General features: G+C 34.7%; 1 protein-coding gene across 47 annotated transcripts in view; it reads left to right on the top strand.

The window, feature by feature from the left end:
- RIMS2 (regulating synaptic membrane exocytosis 2) overlaps nt 1-20,641 on the top strand; it is a 446,430-nt gene that overhangs the window by 251,855 nt on the left and 173,934 nt on the right. For 34 of the 47 annotated variants that reach the window (XM_064706380.1, XM_064706347.1, XM_064706344.1 and 31 more), the window contains 3 exons: nt 5,608-5,738; nt 8,411-8,582; nt 9,129-9,282. In XM_064706380.1, the coding sequence (XP_064562450.1) occupies nt 5,608-5,738; nt 8,411-8,582; nt 9,129-9,282 (457 nt within the window). Of the gene's footprint in view, nt 1-5,607; nt 5,739-8,410; nt 8,583-9,128; nt 9,283-16,972; nt 17,000-20,641 lie in introns of all 47 variants that reach the window. The other 13 variants (XM_064706342.1, XM_064706334.1, XM_064706357.1 and 10 more) reach the window with 1 other exon arrangement.

Here is a 20,641-nt window from a genome sequence, read left to right as displayed (position 1 = left end):
CTTGGCAAAATCATTGCATCTACTCTGAAACAAAAAGTGATCCATCTGCCCACTTCTAGTGGTGATAGTAGATAGTATAAAAAGATTAATGTTAGATATAGTCACCATGCAAGCTGCTGAAAGAACAGGAATTCTCCAGTGGTCTTCAAACAAGGGTATTAGGAGCAGTCCAGCAGCAGTGCAGAACTCTGGTTGCTTTTTTGGCTTGACAAATTCACTAAATCAGAGCTCTGAGCTGCTGTTTACGGTTGTCAGGAAGTATACATTTCATTGTGGGCTGAGGTATAGCTGTGCCTGTAGAACTCCTTACAAGAATGAAAATCTCCAAACATTCTGTTTATACTTATTTGTTTCATCACTCTAAACAGGAAATGTGTATCTTTATTCTTGCTTGCATCTTCTTTACTTGTTATTCTGAAACTGATCCTTTCTGGCAAAAGCTTATCTTCCACACTTCCCTCCATGACATTGCATTCATCTTCTAGCTCACTGGGTGATTTCATACAATCATCATTATTTCATTGGGAAGAAAGACATTCAGTTTCTTTCCTATCAAATGCCCACTGAGCTTTTACTAATTTTACATTACTTGTAAAAGTGCATCTTTATTTCCTGAACTTTTAGATTCAGTTTGCCATACCAGTAATTTTCAAACTTGCAGACTGATGCTTTATGAATCTCTGTAGGGAAAAATCTGTTCTTAAAATTGTGTTTTCTATGCAGTATCTCTTGTTTACTTGGCAAAGCATTCTTTTGAGCTAGAGTTGCCTCTGGGTTTTTCTAACTTCAAAAATTTCAGCCATCCTTTTGGCTTAATACAGAACATCAATTTATTTGATCATGTATAAAAATATGTAAAAGGTGAAACTACTAAAAAAGAGATTTAAAAAAGAAACATAGATTAGGGCAGCATAAATACTTCTATAATTTCCTGGCCTTTATAACCTACATGCTTTTCCATTTGACAGGCTTTTCTTGTAATTGTTCAAGCATATTAGACAGCAGCTGAAGCAGAAAGCAATAGTAGTTTGAATTAGCAACCCTCAGTGCTCAGGATTTTTTAGAGGTGTGTTTAACAACATTCAAAACTGGCCTCAGCTATGCCACGGACATCAACACCTCAGGGCAGTTTCAGCATCTACATAAGCTTAAGTCCAAAAAAAGATTATTGCAAGTATTTTTTAAAATAAACTGAGATTTTTTTTGTCAAACAACAGATCCTGCTGGTATATTTTTAGTTTTAGAATAATGTGAGAAAGAAAAGTAGTATATAATTTTAAAATAATAATAAACATAATAAACATCTGTGTAGGTTACATGAAAAATTATAATGAGCAACAGAAGGAAAAAAAATGCCTGGCCAGCTGTCTCTAAAAGCCAGAGATGTTTGAGTAGGTTGTGTGGTAAAAATCAGCTGTAGGGCAGATGGTCTCTCCCAGTGGCACAAGTTTCATCTCTTTTCATGAGATTCGTAAAGTAACCCTTATATAACAAAGATATAACTGTAGCATAGGATTTAAAACTTCAAATATTCTCTGTTTCTAAATCTAAATTATGGCTGAAGATATGTTTTGCCTGTATGTCCTGTGTATAAAACTACATAGAATTGCATAGTTGAGGAAACAGTCAAACATTTATGAGATAGGAGTATAGGAAGTGCAACAATAATACTTTCTAGAATTTCTTAACTGATTCCCTTATCAGGGTGAATAAGAGTAGGGGGTTCTTATACATGATTACTTCTTTTCTAATCTCTGACCTCAGTCAGTGCTCTAAAATTTTAGTGAAGATGAGATCTAATAGAAAAAGATGAAATCTAGTAAACTGAATTTATACCCTTAATTTATATAACTTATACTAACTTCAAATAAAGGTGCAAAACCTATTATTCAACATAAACAGAATGAGATGATTGGGGATAAAAGCATCATATAGTCAACCCAGGACAGGTGCCTTGAGGAAGATCTTTCACTTGTACAGTTGAAGGAAAGATCTAAGTACCTCAATACCTGCAGTGGGTGATTAACCCAAATAAAAGACACCTAAGCCCATTAAATCTATTTGAAACTAAGGCTGCTCCAGAGAGTGAGTTGATTCTCCAGGGGAGGCACCTTCTACTGAGGCTACAGAGGACCAATCTTACCCATTATTCTGTGACTCTGTGAACCAGGAATGCTAGCTAGATGTACTAGATACCTGCATCCTCACTTCTCAAAATTCAGCAGCAGCAGTCAGCTTTTATATACTGTTTGTGTAGGAAGCTTATTCCAGAAGCAGGACATATACTGCTGTTTAAATACTGTTTAGACTGAAGAGGTTGAACCTGTGTATCAAAATAGTGCCTTTATTATCAAGCTATGCCACATTGCATTCTTCTCTGGAGTACCAAGTCTCATCTGAAGCTGAGACACATTTTGGTTGGGAATGGGAGTGTGTGGTGTTACCAAAGCATGCTTCAGTTTAGCATGGCTGGTTCCAGACATGTATTGTTCTTGTATTAGAACACTAGTGGTTAAAAACCAGAAAGAATGAAGCTGGGGTCAGACCCACATCTCTGTTTCCTTCAATCCTCTGATTGCAGAAGAGTTCCTGTTTCCTGCACTCTGTGGCAGTTATTCCTACCTGGCAGCCTGTCTGCAGCAGATGCACCCCTCCGTGAATAACAGACCATCTCAGTATCAGGATGCTCTGAATTTAGATGCCTGTTTGCCTGAATGTAGGTCACAGCAAAAGCTTAATAAAGCATTAGGTGCATGTCTGGCTGCTGAAGGAGCCCAGGGAAGGAAAGTATATGAGCATGTGTATGGCTCATTTGTCTCCAGGACTTCAGTGCAAAGTGGGAAAGTATTCAGGTTGCACCACTTCCAAGCAAATCTTAGGTGCCTACATCATAAGTAACCCAGACAGACAAAATCCCATTCAAGAAGGTTTTGTTCAGGTGTTAGTCTCAACATTAGCATCAGCTAGCATGATTTTTTATATAGCATATTTTATGTGTTGTTAGTTTAGCTTTCCCTTTCCTTCATTTAGATCAGGATTGCTTTGTTGAAGTTTCTTAGATGTTCTAAAATTATACAAGTGTGTGTGTTTGTAAAAAATCCTGCTAGATTCTTGTTCATCCCAGTCTGTCTTTCAACAAATTTTGTGCCAGTTAGCATGGCTAGTTATTTTGTCACCTCATAGCATTTCTCTCATTCATTTTATTTTTCCCCTTCTTTTAATCTCTGGTCCCTGAAGGTTTCATTCTTCCCGTGTTTCACCAAGAAGTATCCTGTCTATTTTACTTTCACTGTAATTATAAAGCAGCTTTTTATTTGTCCCTTCTTCCTTCTTCTAATCCCATAAGAATGCAATCCCATTCTCCCCTCTATGGGCTTCTTTGACCATTCTCTCACAGTTTCTTCCCTTCTTCTCCTTGCATCCTAGTCAAACGACTCCTTGGGTCACAAGTACCTGTGCTGTGTATTGGAGTGCTAGTAGTGTGAATGCAGAGGAGAGAGAGCTTTCTGGTCTTAATTCTGACTCCTGGCTTTTCCTGTAACAAGGCAAATTAAAGAGCATTACAGGGAAAATATGCCCATTAAGTTCAAGTTTTTCCAATTTTTTATTTCAGAACATCAAGGGAAAAGTAGAAGGTACAAGTCAATGCAAATCTTGAGCTCCTGATCCAAACTGCAGTTGTTAAAGCATCTCAATGAAGTGGTGTCAGATTATTTCAGTTTCTGCTTAAGTAATTCTCTAAATATTTTGACTGAAGTTTTCCTGTAAAAATCAGTCTGAAACAAATATATTTAGCTTGCATATGAACACATAATTCTGGTTGTATTCTTGGTGCCTATATCTAGATTATTTCACATTCATCAGTCACAGTTTTTGATAGTATCTGTATCACAAATATATTTCATTCTCCTTAAGCAAGCATATTTTTCCACAAAAAACAAATGAAGAAGATTTTCTTCAGTGCTATTCCCCTTGAGATGTGGGACTAGCCAAGTCTGTCTTTTGCTTCAGGACTCCCAAGGAAACCTGTGGGTTTAGTGTCAAAGAACATTTAAGTTGACTTGCACTTCAGAGGTCATTAAAGGTGTACTGTTGATACAAGCTTTCTGCTTTTCATCCGTAGCTGGATGTAGATAGCTAGAAGTCCAGATAATTCTCAGTGTAGAAAAAATACTCTGAAAGCCCCTGGCTTGTAAGAATGTAGAAACAATATCTAAAATTCACGCTGAGATGATTAGCCACAGGGCCCTTTCACTATTAGTACCAGAAACATTTAAAGTCTGTAGCAGGGCTAATGACAGGGTAATGGAGGACAAATATCCCATTTTTAATATCGATTCAAATGGTTAGCGGCTACAGGAGTTGCAAGATCTGAAGCAGTGAAGGAAGAAGTACACTGCCACCAATAACTGAGTTGGTGTGTCTTAGTGTAATCTCACTTAGTGAGGTATTAGGAATGGCAGAGAGCTAAATTAGCCTCTTCTTTATGGGTTAAAAGTCTTGAGAATTACATCAAGACCTTTCTTTAGGAGACTGAAATGTTGAAGATGAGGAGCTCTGATAGCAGAAGAAAACCCTGTCGCTGGAATTAAGTGAGATTGTTTCCACAGAAAATGCACCTTCTCCTCTTTATATCTACCTGTGCTAGGGTATATTCATGCCTAAAGGTGTATTGCCTGGGTAGGTGTAGAGCTGGGCATTATCCTCTCTGATTCCCTTAAGTTCAGGCAGGGTCACTGTTTTCTTTAAATGTCCTGGTTTGTCCTGTCTCGGGCAAAGTCCTCATGAGGAGAGGCTCCTCAGTAAGCTGCAGCTAGAGGAACTGCAGTGCTACCAGCATGCGGTGGCTTCCTGGCTATTTGGAAGGCTTTGTTTTGCCCTAACTGCACCATTTCCCCCTTCTGCAGTGACTGCTCTGGAGTAGTTATATCTCTTTCTTGGCTGATGTACTTGCAGTCATAGAATTCAAACTGAAATAAATAGCAGCTTGTAATGACTGTAATAAAAAAGGATAGCAAATCAAGCCTTACACTGGTTAATAACAATTTCTACAAATGAATAATAGTGGTTTTTATCTTGTTACTGAGTTGGACTATGAAGAGGGTTGGATTACTGAGCCTTCCTCTCAGTATTTATGGAGGACTTGTATTATTTCAGAATAAGCGTATATATGTTGAAAAACATTAAGTGATATGAAATATTTATGGGTTTATCCCATAGTCTCTTTAGCACAACAGCCGATGAAAAATTAATTCATTGTACATAAACTCCTCAGAGATGTATATATATGAATACTATACATTAATAATGCAAGTAATACAATACAAGGGAGAATAATCCTAACCAGAGCACCATGTGAAAAACAATTAGTGTGAAGTAAGGTACTTATAGTACAGGGTTTTAAAAAAAGAGTAACTCCTGGTATATACTGAAGCTATTACAGCATTAACTTATTTTTATTCTTTGTTATAAATGAAAAGTAGAATATAATATTTTCTGTTTAAGTAACCAGTATAAATAGAAGCTCATGAGAAAAATTATTTTTAAGGATTACTATACAACTTCATTGTGGAAATGAGTTCACTAATTAATATTTTCTTCCTACAGATAAAACTGTGGTATGACAAGGTTGGTCATCAGTTAATAGTGACCATACTGGGAGCAAAGGATCTTCCTTCAAGGGAAGATGGAAGGCCAAGGAATCCTTATGTTAAAATTTACTTTCTTCCAGACAGAAGGTAGGGTGAACACAAAAACAAGGAATATTTGAATTAGTCTGATACTCAGGTGACATGCACAGCTGAGTTTGTCAGCCATGCTTACAATGAATAATGGCTTGCAGTGTTGAGCTCTTGTGTTGAACATAGTATGTAACAGCAAGGTGTCTTTGAACACTAAGTACAAACTTGCTTTCCCTGGTTGTATTATAAAATACTGAATAGAAAAGAAAAGGAAAGGTAAACATGGGGATCTGTTATTTGCAAAGAATGTTATTAGTGTTTTATAGTGCCTGTATTTCCTATGCCAGTTATTCTTCTCTAGAGCAAAGAAGCTGCTACACGGTTGGGTTCATAAATTTCTGGACTGATGAGTCCAGCAGTTTGGTTTGCCCCACCTTTACACACTAAGGCAGTAACAGGTTTGGCATCTGAAACACACAGATACCTGTTCACAGTATAATTGAGGTAAGGCTGAAGGGGACCTAACTGAGAGTTCACATTTGCACCTTGAAAACTTTCCCTAGAGCACAGGACTCGTGTAAATCTGGATGGTATCATAGATGCACTTAGGAAAAGTTAAACTGTAGTAGGACCCCTATTCCTGAAAAGCACTTTCACTTCTTAGTCCATGATTTTCTGTGTTTCAATTTAGGTGTTGGGAAGACCAGCAGAAGAGATAGTGTGTTTTCCAGTTTATTTTTTTAATTGATGTTTCCTCAGATTGTGTCAGTAGGGGGACATGTTTACTTTTATTTTATAATGTACTAACCAAATAATCCAAAGTTTTACTGCCACTCAAAATAATAGATCATTGGATTACTGAATCTGTAGAACAGAATGCAACTTGTATTTTTACTTCCTTTGCTTTTTCAAATTGCTAAACTGGGAAGATGCTAGCTATCTCCATTACCATTTGAGTCCAGTAGGAATTAAAGCTATTTAGTATTTTGGAAGACTTTTCCAAGTGGCTTTTCCACTTTTATTGTATACCGTATGTTGACAAGCAAATTTTATGTGACTACCTAATTTGCTGTGTCATTGATGATTAAAAGGATAGATTTTCTCAGGCTCACCAGTATTTGAACAGTTGGTGTAGATCCCTACTTTATTCAAAACGCTGTAGTGTGTTTGTAGCTGCTGAAGCTGTGCTAAACTGAGAATCAGGTCTGCTCCAATTATCTTACCTGCTTTTTCCATAATAATGAGTTATTAATAGGCTAACAAAAGTGTGTTCACAATGTTTTACAATGTAAATTGTGATAACTAAAATATATTGACATTAAATTTTATTAATCTATGTTTTTTCCCATTTATGAGAAACATTCAGAACTTTTCTTTAGTTGTTTCATGTGTTTATGATCAGCAATTTTGTTTTTTTTTTACAGAATTTTGGTTTTTTTCTGGTGTGGAAATTCATTTTGTTTCCTTAGATTTAAAAGCTAAGTAAGCAACAGTATATTTCTTGTGTAGTAGAAAGAAACATGCTGGAGGTAAAATACACTTAAGTAAGTTAAGCATTTAATTAGATGATGATGCTGAATTCTCTTTGAATTAAGAAGTTTAATTGAAAAATATTGTACAATGTAACTTAGTTCACAAGGGTAAACAAACCTTTAGTATGCTAGAAATAATTTATGGTCTTTTTTAACAGTGTGTCTAAAAGTATTATTACTTAGGTAATTTTTTGATCCAACTTCCAAGTAACAGTTCAGAAATACAATGACTTTATTAAAATTGCAAGTATTAAGGAATGGACTGCATCTGCATTGCCTATTAAAAAATCCTTATAAATTAGTCTGGCAGCTGCATTATGCAGCAATCAGCAGGTTTAGAATAAGCATTGTTATGAGGACTCTTGTCAGTATTCTCAGTAGGAGCAGTGTGGGTGTTTTCCAGCAAAAAATGTTTCTATCAGAAATATTCTGCAAAAACATTGCTTTCAACGGCACCCTGGAGCCAGAGCCAAGGCTGCCAGGGTAGCCTTGCCTGGAGACCTCACCTCACAGTGGAGGCCCACCTTCGGCCTGGTGATTCACTGGAGTGACCAAAGGATTTGGGAAGCTGTTTTGAGAAGGCTGTTTGTTCCAGTATTGCTGGAAAAGAACATGTAACTTGTTTTTGGGGCTTCTGGTTTCCCAGGTGGATAAGGAGCCCTTAGCCAGGAAAGCCCTGCACTGCCCCCAGCTCCCTGCCCATCCTTCATGTGGGCCAGCTGCTCCTTCCTGCTCTGCAGTTGGAGGGAGCCGCTGTAGGACTGGAACTTGAGTGAACCAGCTGGCTCATTTTTTTTGAAATGCAGCTCAATGCCCAATGTTGTCTGTAGAGATGTTCTACTGTCAGGCTGTGCCTTGTGGAAATCCCATTTATGGAAGTACATTTTATTTTATAAAATGCTGTTTCCAAAATAAAAGAGAATACATGCAAAATCATATTAAAACATTTGTGGGTTTTGGGAAACATCTTAAAATTGGAATTGGCACATAAACTTGAAATCACCTAACCTGAGTTTTTAATGTGAGCTTATGAATTATCCTCAATATATGCACTGACCATTATAACGTGATGTAGATTATAGTACCCCTGATCCTACAAACTGAACTGCTGATTTAAGATTTCCTATTTTCCAATTATATACTTAATGCAGTTTAATGTTGTTTTGAACATATTTAATATTTAACTGTTTTTTTCAGTGATAAAAATAAAAGAAGAACAAAAACAGTAAAGAAAACATTGGAACCTAAGTGGAATCAGACATTTATTTATTCTCCAGTTCATCGGAGAGAGTTTAGAGAACGAATGTTAGAAATCACTCTTTGGGACCAAGCACGAGTTCGAGAGGAAGAAAGTGAATTTTTAGGAGAGGTATACAAGTATTGGTAGTTGCTATAGAAATACAGTTGCTCTCTCATACTTATGTATAGATACTTATTTTCAAAAAATTACTAACTGCCCAAAGCAAAGCTGGTTTTATTGTTTTACTTTTTCTTTCACTTAGTAGTAAACGAACAGTGATCTCACACAAATTACATAATCCTGATATGAGATTCTTTCTGCATTTTTTCTGTTTTAGTAACAGCATGAATGTGGTTTCTTAATTTCTAATTGCTCATTCAAATCTATATTATCCATAGTCATATTTTACTAAAGCTTTGGAACATTGCTCATTTACCTATTTGAAAGCTGTAAAAGCTCTCATAAGGTAATAAGGGTTTTGTGAACGATTTTTGGGTATATTTAGTGTTCTAAAAGGCACAGAAGATTCTTGCATATTAAAGCAAGGTTTTTATATAACTTCAGACAAAGTCCTTAGCAGTAAAAGAATAATAGAATAAATTTCATGGGTATATCTATTTTAAAATATTCTGTTGCACAATGCTTTCCTGCTTTTAACCATTTTTTCTTTTTTAGATTCTTATTGAGTTAGAGACAGCATTACTAGATGATGAACCCCACTGGTACAAACTTCAAACACATGATGTCTCTTCATTGCCACTTCCCCATCCCTCACCATATTTGCCACGCAGACAACTCCATGGCGAGAGTCCCACACGGAGGTTACAAAGTAGGTTATTATTAGTTTTTCACTCTGTGTATAGTTCATTTGAATGAATGCATAATAAAATCTATTAAATTCCTGCAAATGGAAAGCTGACAGAATTTTTATGTTAATTTGTAGCTGTTATGAATTAGATCATTGTGGTTACTGATGAGAGTGACATGCTACAAATGGTATCAACCACTGTGCATTGCACCATTTTTTTCTTATAACTCAGTTCAGATTCTCAGTTGGAGCAAATTATCTTGTTTTTTGCAATGGGCTTTTTTTTTTAATGAAGCTCTTTCTTTTGTATTATGTTCATAATTTCATTGTTTAAGCAAAAGTAGATTTGCAGGACCTCTCTCTTTAGCTCGTATTTCTTAAAGTAACGTGTATTTAACATTATATGTAGATAAATTAATACCATGGCCTGTTGTCTTGCTTTGATATTATATTATGTGCTTAGATTCACAAATGGAATTTCTTTAAAAATTCTTCTTTGTAGATTTTTTTATACTTGGTCCGCAGTAGTTATCAGTTTTTATTTTGAAACTAGCATATATGAAGTATGGTAATAAAAATAAATACATGAGAGTAAGACAGTAAAGGGGAAAAATCTGCTTCTTCAATACTTCGTGGTTTCTCCAGTTTAACTGTTCAATACTGCCAGTGATTTAAAGCTCTTCCTCACTGAATAAATTTTATAAAATACCAGTTGGCAGTTATTTAAAAACCCCAACAAACCAAATGAACCAATCAAATTAATAAAACTCCCAAACCCCAAAAGACCCACCACCACTCCAAAAACCCAACAAAACAAAACCAAAACTCCAAAACAAACAGAAAAACCCCTAACAACACGACAACAGCCCAAATGTAATTGTTAAGATTTACCTGGAGTTTCTTTGAGTCATTGTATGTGAGTGTGTGTGCATGTTTCACACAAACTCACAAAAACTTCTGCGTGTAGTCGTGAAAACAAGCTTGGATAGTTCATATGTGCTATGTAGAGTTTTTATTACATAACCCATTGTCTACAAGTATTTCAAGCAGTTGATCTGTTTTGCTTCTGTGCACTTGATGGTGAGAAGGATTAAAATGCTCCATATCATAATATTCTGGGATAGACACACTGTCAGAGACTCACACTGCGTAGCCTTGATATTTTAAGATTATACTTGTCCCCAAAAAGCTGAAAGAAGAGATAGTTAAAAGATAAGGAGTTCTATTGCAATTCAATCCTCTTCAGTCTTACATGACACAACTGTTATTTAACTAAAGTTTTTAAATTATATTTCTCATATGGTCTATGCCATTTTTAATACATTTTAAGATGTTTCCATCTACAACTATTTTTACAGACCAATTGGACTCTTTGTGTGTGAAGTTAGTAAAATTCTGGTTTTCAGGAAATATCCAATCCTGCAAACAAACACTATTTTTCTGTCAGAATTTCTGTCTGTGCAATAAATAACTGACATTAAGAATGAATTTATGATTTGTTTTTTAACAAATATTAGTGATATTTGAGTAAAGTTCTGTTGGATGATATTGGCTCACAATTTGAAAGACATTCAGGTTTTTTACATAGCAATCTTACTATGTACTAATAAATAATAAAAAAAACTAATAAATACTAATACTCGTAATGTGCTCAACTGAACAATTGTACAAGCTTGCCTGTAAATATAAAGGAAAGGACTTAGCAAATCTTCTTTTTTGGTGAAATACTAAGATTTGGTATAAAAATCCTGCTTTTCAGTGAAGATGGTTTAGCTAGGCTGTTCCCAGAGCACTAGTTTTTCAGCCTCTGGTTTTAAAAACTCCGATCAAATAAGCAATTTCAGATGTTCACTATTATTGCTGGAGAATTCAGATGTTCCTACACTAAATAATCCTATTTCCTTTTGTACAGATATAGGAACCTGAAAAAGAAGGATTTTGTCTAGTGGTCTAGGAATATATTAATGTCTTGAATCCTTGTTTGTCATAAATACTTTGCAGTTTAAACAGATAGTTTTAAATGTACAGAACAAGTTATCCTGGAATTAAAATCCTTGCTTTCTGGGGTCTGAAAGAGTATACAATTGGAAATTTAGCATCTGATCAGAGCTCAGCTATGGCAGGAGAATCCATTTAGCAGTGGGAAAATAAAATTTTTCTTTTATTGCTGTCACACCTCTGAAATGAAAATAAAAGTACTTCTTGGTGTCCAAAGAGGTCATGCAATATCCTACTGAGAGGTCCAGTACCCAACTGAACAAGGCTGTAAACAGTGCAGTGTAAGTTGGCCAGGCCTGAGACAGGCATTGCACCAGATGGGCTCCAAAAATGCTCTTCCCAATCTAAATGTCATCACCAGGGACTGGTGAAGGGCAGACAGCACTCTGAAGACTGTTTGCCTTCACTAAGTAAAATATTTATACTATATTAATAACACATACAAGTCTAGGATTTTTACCTTTTTTTGAGATGTCAAAAGAGTATGAAGTCAATAGATCAGTTTCTTGTGTCTGAAGATATTTTATCTCTCAATAACATTCTTATATATGATGAAACAGAAGATGCTATCCAGCAGCACATTATGACAACGTGCAGAAAATGTCTTAGAACAAGGCATGTCTAGCATGTTTGTCAATGCTTTTCAAAGCACTTCTTAGAACATGTACTGGGCTGTTATTAAGCAGGCTGATTTCAATTTTTGGGGATGCAAAATCTCAGCATTTCAGTCCTCCTACCTTTTGTTTTTTCTGCATTCTCTCTATGTATAGAATTAGTGATGAAAGAATTTATTGTTTACCCTCAAAAATTGCTAGTGTGGGAAATGACAGGAGAGATATTTTGAATTACAAGGTTCTTTTTTGTTTGTATAAATACACATTACACATCTAAGCTTTTTTATCTTTATGATTGTCGAGTAGGGATAAGCATATTTATTTGAAGACAATACTTAAGTGTTACTCTCTAAAGGTAGTTTAAAAGAACCACCTACGCTTAGCACTTCTATTCTCTTTTTAATATCCCTGGAATGCAGTGTTCCTGAAGAAGAGCAGACTGTCAGCCCTGAAGAGTGAAGTTGTATTTACAGATTGCCAGTAGCAAAGTGCAAGCTTCCCACGGAGCCCCATATGCTGGTTTTTTAGGAGCCAGCTTTCAGAGCCAGTAGCTTCGTTTCTACATATATTTATCTCTCAATATCTTTGAGTGGGCAGTGTGTTGTGGTACACACTGATCTAAGTCAGCTGTCCACCTTCTCTTTCCCAGTCCTCTGATCCATACATTCCATTAATTTCCTAGTGATAAAGAATCATTCCCATACTTTCTCCTTTGTGTTTTTTGACAGACATCTACTTAGAAACTGGAACTAATATAGAACATAGGATTATGACTTACTAGCTCTTTCAGCTAATTATATTTGAGATTTTCATAACCTGATCCAATGAGTATATTTTAAACTTTTTCTAATGAGAAATGTGGGGTAATGAGTAGGTCTCTTTTACTTATTGTGCTCAGCTTTAAAAGTGAGTTTTTAGAATTCATTTTCTCTAATATTTACCATAAAATCAGCCATACACCCAGAATTCCAGCATTAATTAGAATTACAGCCAAACTGAAGTTCTTTTTATATTGCCTCTGAAAAAGATTGCAGCCAGAAAATTTGAAATAATGTTAGACACTATTTAGGAATTCCCATTTTTGGTAGGCTGTTTTTCCATCTCACATTAGCTAAGAATCTTATTGGAGAATACATACAAAATTTAATGTGCTTTGGGTGCTGGGTCCATGGTTATTAGGATGTGCAAGTTATTGTTATTATTTCTGTTTGTTGAGAAATGATACAGAAATAAAACAAGGTTTATACCATGGGATATGTATCTAAAATTAGTTCCTCTCCATGAGCCCAGAATATAGAGATAGAAATCAAATTGCATATGATGCATTCTTATTCCATCTTTTATCTATGTAATGTGAGCATTTTTGAAGTGTGAGCTGGTATTGTGAATTGAGAAAGAATATGGGGATATTTTATGTTTTGAAGAACAACAGTATTTTAGTTTTTTATTAATGCTGAATTTGTTTCAGAAGCAGATTTTGTTTTACTCCAAGTGTTTTAAGACTTTCCCAAATACTTAGGATTGAAAAGTGACTGACACTTGTTTTCTAAGTCAGATTCTGCAGCTTTAAAGTGAAACTGTCTGAATTATTGATCTGCAGTCCCCAGAGAGTGCAATGTGCAGTGTAGGTAACAGCTAAGTGTGCAAATGAGAAGAAATGTGAATATAGCAATAAACCCAGACATTTTCAGATCTCTTGCTGCAGCATAGGTCTGTACAGCAGCAGGTCTCTACAGTTTTTGAATACCATGAGAATTCACAATATGGTTTGAAAAATAAAAAATTATATTTTGAACATCCTCAGTAAGGGAAAAGTAATAAATCTACAGGAGATAAATTCTGCTCTGAACAAGATCTCAAAGATTTTAGAAATTACAGTGTTTGAAAATCAACATGTAGAAGTCAATTTTTTTTTTCCCAAGATCTGAAAACCAGAAAAAATAAATCAAAATTAAAGTAAATGTAAATAAACATACTTTGGAATAGTTTTCTTGTAAAAGGAATTTCATTACATTTAGAATGAAATTCATCAATGACTCCATTCACTGAATTTCATGATTCACCAGGTCCATAAAAAATCTGGAAGGAGACAAATTACAATAATGAGAGTTTAAACTGTCGGGACAAAATCTGACTGCAGTTATGTTCTAAAAAAAATCTGCGTATAGTGTGCAAAAAGCTATATATAATTCTTTTTCTTTAAATTTTATTCATTCTTTAAATGGGAATAAAGAAAAGCTATGATGTGTAAACAAAGTGTTTTGAGTAACATGAAAAATTTTTTCAATTTTTTACTTTTTACATTTTTCCATCAGGCTGTATTTTCTGCAGTAATGCTGAGACCTTAACATGATAAAAATTATTAAATCCGACTAGAAAAAAATCAAACTGATAGACTGAATTAAAAAATTAATAATCCCATTGCTTATTAATTTTTGAAAAACATTTTCAGAGGGACTCATCAATGCTGAGTGCTGACAGCTTTTAGTTTTTAAATGTTCTGTGGCTCTACCATCTGATCAAGGAGGAATGTCATAACTGTTAATTTAATCCCTCTCTTCCATTATTTAAATGGTAAAGCTATCAAGTCTATATTGTAGAACATCAAGATATACATTTCGTAGTACCAAAATCATTAAAGTTTAACAACAATTAATTACAAATGTATCTGAAACTTTAATCTGTGAAATATGAGCACCTGTGAAATGATGGCCAATCTTCTTCCACTGAAAATTATTCACTTCCTTAGAGCCCTGTAGGGGCTCATTTCACTGCAGAATCAGGATCTTGCTGTCTCAGCAATTTCCTTTAGTTTGTTGTGAGTTTGGGAAGTCAGCACCATAATTTTCAATGAATGTCACTGAACCTGACCTGAGGAAATGACAATAATGCTGTTCACTTGTAGGTAAGTGAATTGTACCTAATGGACACAGGCGTCAGAGACTTTTTTCCAAATTATAATATGGAGCATTTTATGGTCAGTGGCACAGGCCATGTTTAATTTATTATATGCATTTTATCCCAGAGAGTCAAAATGACAATTAATTTTCTCCTTCATGCTTCTTCCTTAGTTTTTCTCTTTCTTTAAATGAAGCATAGGCCTTGGGCATGTTATCTTGGTTTGCATGCATTGATATTTTGTTCACAGAATATGGAGATATATACCAGTATTGTATTTACTGTACATCTATTATTTATTTATTATATTTTATTGTACATCTATGGTTTCTTAAATACTTTAATTAAAAGGTATTTAACATGATACAGGGATGTCTAAAAAGGCCTTAAACTATCAAAATATTTTTCTTTTTCTAGTAAAAGAAACTAATTTAGAATATTAATTTACTAAATTGTAATTAAACTACAAAAATACTTAAAAAGCTTTTTTGAAAAGTTTATGACAAAATCCTGTTATTAAACTACTCTTCTATTGTGCAATGAAGTTTTCAGATGGTTTTAATACTATTCTGACTTCTTCCTCTGTTATGACCATATAGAAACAAACATTGCTTTCCTAGTCCTCAATCCCATTATAATCTCACTAATTTTATATTCATGTTCTCTTCAAGAAACTGTATGTTTTTGAAGATCTATCCAGCAGTTAAATTCAGAAAGTCCCTAATTTTTAACTAGATGAATAATTTCTACACTGTGTTAATAGATTTATTTTGTGGGCACGTGGCACGCTTCCACCTTTAGTGTTCAGGTAACACCTGATGTTGTCAGGGTAAGCTAGACAAAGTCTCTAAACTGCATTTTTCATAATTTTGTAGCCAAAAAAGTATCATTTTTAATGAAGTCCATAACCAGAAGAGATTAGCATTAAGGAATAAAAATATTAGAGAATTTACACAATAAATCCCATCTAAAAGGTTGTAAGTGATTCTGAAAAAAACCCTATAATTTACTTTGAAATTTCATTGACTAACGGAATTCTGAGACATAAAAAGGTATTACATTTATCAAGAAACCAAAGCTGAAAATATAGAGAGTTAGAAATTGTAAGTAGTAGGTGATTTAGTAATATGATCCACATATTAAAATGGCTAGTACCTGGATGTCAGAAAAAGTGTGACTTGCCAGAAGGCACTTAGTCATCCAGTGAATCCATTAACAGCATCATTTGGCAAGAAATTGAAATTTTCTCTAACACTGTCATATCATATAATCTGAGGTGCATAATTTACTTACAGACTGGCACTCTTCTGTTTAGTAAGTTGTCTGTGAGCTTTTCAACTACAAGGAATAAAAATATTTACAAAATCTTGCTAATGACAAGATATTGTTAATGTTATTCTGGCTTCTTGCCTTCTTTGTATTATGGCATCTTAATATGGAAGTCATATTTCAAAATCTACAAATCCACTGAACATTTCATGTTTCCAGAATTGTCCAGATATCCACATCCTATTCCCTGGCTCAGTTTAGAAAACTTGGTATGATTGTTTGGAAAGCTAAAATACATAAACCAGTCAGACTTAAGTAATGAAAACAATAAGTCAGTTATGGCAAGCATTTTATCATTCAGCTCATATCAGGGTTCTAAAATTCAGTGGTAACAACAGTATCTAATTAAGGTTCTCATGTATGTACATATTTACCAGGTCAAGACCTAGCAGGAGGGAGAAGATTGACTGGCACATCACTTCAGAGTCTGTTAATTTTAAAGGAGCATTCAAAACTACACCTTGGGAAAGTTCTGCTAGTGCTGCAGGGCCAAGAGAAGCATGCAATATTTTTAAGGGTAGCAGCTCATATTGTATGCCCAGCTGAATATACATTTTGCCCTTAAAAAGTTAAACACTTGTAATAAAAATGTGCAACTGTATTTCAAAATTGGAAATGACTGAAATTGCTCTACTAGATCTCTGTGGCTGTTGTATATAACTGTTGATCCAGAAGTGATTGGCATTTTTGTGGTTTAATTTCTCTTAGCTGCTTGAGTTTTATAATTTTGAAGTAGTGTGGCTACACTATCAAATTCTTGCATCTCTGGCAGCAATTATAGAAAAGTTTAAGGTTCTAATCATCCCTGTTACATGTGTTGATTCATATATTTTTTTCCCTGATGCTACTTCATTTCAATATTTTTTTTCCAGATAAAGGCTTATATTCATATAATTCAGGTAAATTTTCAGCATGCCATAAATGCTTATTGCTTCCATATATGTGCAAAATTTAATTTGATATTTTGTTGGTGTGCTTTTGCTACCTATTGTGCAGATACTAAATTGCATAAAAGTTCTTTGGCTTTTCTTGTCTGCTTTTGAGTATTAGGTCTTTTGTTGGCTTTCTTTCTCTATTGTTAATGTCTCAGTATTGATATTGGAGCAATACTGTAGCACCACACTTGCTTTGCTTGCCTTTATTTTAGGTAGAGATATGGTAGGAAAGCTGTAGTGAGCTTTATTAACTCCACTAGGAAAATGCTATCTAGTTTTAACTGGATTAAAAGGAATGCTATTATATTACAGCTGTTTGAGAACTAGTGTAAGTATATTTAGAATACAGATGTGGGGTAAGTGAAGTACTGGCAAAATCAGTATTTACACTGGTATATATTTTTGCAGTTTCTTGTTGATATAAATCCCCATTACAAATCCAGCGCTATCTGAGGAATTTGCCTTAATTAAATATAAGTAAATTAATAACATACAGTTTTTACCAACTTAAATTTTGTAGTGCATTTCATGTGGGACTTTTTGCAGTTTTTGCAGTTTTAATTATTGGAATCTCTTTGAGAATTGGTTCAACTAATTATCTTTTAGTTATGTTTAAAAAATGAAACTCACATTGTTATGAAAATAGATCCATACCATGATGGAGAGAAACAAAAGCCCCTTAGGGCAGAAGTTTCTTGAGAGTAGTACTAATAAAATCCTTTTTTGATTACATCTAATGTCAATCTCCTATATTTCTTCTACTCCCTTCTCTCCTGAAATAATCCCAAATTCTTCTCATGTTTTACAATATCTTCACATGGGGACAGACCAAGTTTGGTGTGGCATCTGTGGGCTTGCACACATGTAGATTAGATTAAAATTTTATATGGATAAAGTTTCTTTTTGATTAAAGACTTCCAATTTGTATCTCTCTCTTTTATCTTTCTCATCTATCCTAGTCTAACGATTTTCAAAGACCTGTAGGAACTTAATAGAATTTTATATTTAAACTCCTCTGTCAGTGTAGATGAAACTGGTCTAAAGCCTCTAAACCCCACCATTATGTGCAGGAAGATGAAGTGACAGACTGACATGGAGACAGCAGGACTGCATGAGAAATTAGCTCACACTAAGGACCCTCGGGCACAGGCTGGATGAATATCAGAGAGCAAATTCTTAAAACAGTTGTTGTGAGACTCTTTTGGGGGTACTTGTGTGTCAGCTCTGAACACAGAAGAAATACAGGCTATGCTAAGTGACTTTAAGTGGTTGTGAAGGCCTTCTGTGAGCTCCAGGGAGGAACTACAAGCATGCTTCACTACCCTTGGTTGCCCCAGGGAGTCCACAAAACCTTGTAAAAGCTTCCTGCATTGTAAGGGACAGGACTGGGAGCCTGGTCTGCTTTCTTTTTCCTTTTTTTTTCCTGTCTCCACAAGAAAAGCACAGAATTACGGAGCCATAAATTTGCCACTTTCTTCTGTATTTAGGCTGATGCACACTAATTTTATTTCTCATTCTACCCCCTGTCCTAGTTCATTTTGGTAGCTATGTTGGTTGGTCAAATGCACTTGAGTAGAGCTTTGAACCTCCTGTGTTAATCTTCTCTTGAGGTCTATCAGAAATGTCTGTGGGGAATTTATGAAGTGCAGAAGGTATTTTGTATTATTTCCTCTGTATATTAAAAAGAGAGCAAAGAAAAGCTGTGTGCCAACTGCAGTTGTCATGTGGAAGGCAGAAGGTTTTTTGGAACCCTCCACAGATTTTGGTTGCTTTGTAAGAAAATAATTTTTTTTGCATATTGTTTCATTCATATGAGAGAGTTCCAATTATTTAGAATGTTGTTATGTAGGGAAATGTGATTCTGGTGAAATAGAATAGAATATTCCAGTTGGCAGGGACCTACCACAATCATCTAGTCCAAGAGCCCAACCATTCAGTTCTGACCAAAATCTAAAGCAAGTTATTAAATACATGGTCTGAATGCTTTTTAAACATGGACAGCTTTGGGAAAACCAAAGAATATTCTGTAAACATTTTTTCAATTTTCCCCATATTCTTTTTTATTTAGAAGTTGTTAAAGCTTTCCATGGCCATCAACACTGCATCCCATTAAAAGTTTACAAAAAATAAATAACTGTTTCCTTAATGAAATTGAATGAAACACCTCATTTTGTTCTTTACTTCTTATTACTTCTTTACTTCCTATTACTTCATCCCCGAGGATGAAAAATGGAAATGCTTTTATACTAAGAAACTACTGTATTATAAGTTCCTTTTCTGTGTAAGAGAAAGTAAAAATGCAAATAGTAAAAAATTAAATAGAAAGTACTTGCTAAATTGAAATTAAAAATAATGGTTCTAATGGTTTTTAGGTGACAGGGTTTTTTCCCAACCCTGCAAGTGCTGTGAACCTCCAGTCCTGCTGTGCACATGTTCTCACAGAGCTCTCGTGCTGGGTGAGGTGGTAGCCTGAGCAGCACTGCAGGGAAGGAGTAGGGGAGTGTGGAAGGTCAGGAGGATGCTGAACGTTGGCAAGTTCTGGTTGGAGAGGTTTTCCATTGTCCCCAATATCAACGCTCCCCTGAAAAGTTTTATTGATAGTTTAAGGCTGTTAAACCCAAACTTGATAAATGGAATAAAAAAATACATTTTTATTTCCCTGGGGCTATGCTGAATTAAGGCATTTGAGGGTTACAGTATCTTGGGATCTATTTTGCCTTCAATCCATAACTGTAATAATTGTTAATCTGGGTGGAAGGGATTTGAAAGTTTGTCTTCACCATCTATTACTGCCCAGTTATTAGACAAAAGGTGAATAATACCTCCAATAAAGTTTTATAAATAAACTACATACTAGTGGAATGGCATCAAAGAGAAAGTTAACTACAGGCAAACCATTGGCACCAATGCATTCATTTAATGTAGACAGTATCCTGGAATATAAGATTTTTACTGAATTCTGAATTTATGCAAGAATGGATTTAAACTCTTTGCTCTTGATTTTTGGACCATATTTTATAATGTATATGTCAAAGAGTTTAAGATATTAACTAAATAACAGTTTCATTCACAATATTAATTTGCAATAATTTGTGAGAGGCTTCAATGTCCCATTTCACAGATAAGATATGAATTTTTCTTTCTCTTTTTTGTAATCAGTGTTCCAAATTACTTAGTGAAGTAGTACTTTGAAAAGACATGGCTAAGGTGGGACACATGCCTAAATCTTCACATTTACATTGACAATAGGTTAAAAAGGAAAGTACCATCTAAAATTAATATAAAGCAGATGAAATCACTCTTGCAAAAATTCCAAGAACTATTAAACTATTCTGCTAGTAATTATACTGACATTTCAAATACTTACTTCAATAAAAGGTTTTGACCTGTGCACTTTCTAGTTTGCTCCATTTCTGAAGTTAATGGAAAATGTTTTAAATAGGTATAATCTGATTCCTTTGCAGAAATTATGTATTCCAGGCAGTAGTTCTAGATATTACACATTTAATTGACATAGCATTGCTTTCCTTCCCCCTTCCTGAAAAAATTGATTGCCAAAGATAAAACCAAGTCATTAATTCTGCTTTAAATTTCTTCTGACTTCTT

Source organism: Zonotrichia leucophrys, chromosome 2, assembly GCF_028769735.1.
Source record: "Zonotrichia leucophrys gambelii isolate GWCS_2022_RI chromosome 2, RI_Zleu_2.0, whole genome shotgun sequence".
Lineage (NCBI taxonomy): Eukaryota > Metazoa > Chordata > Aves > Passeriformes > Passerellidae > Zonotrichia > Zonotrichia leucophrys.
This window is presented reverse-complemented; position numbering and strand designations above follow the sequence as displayed.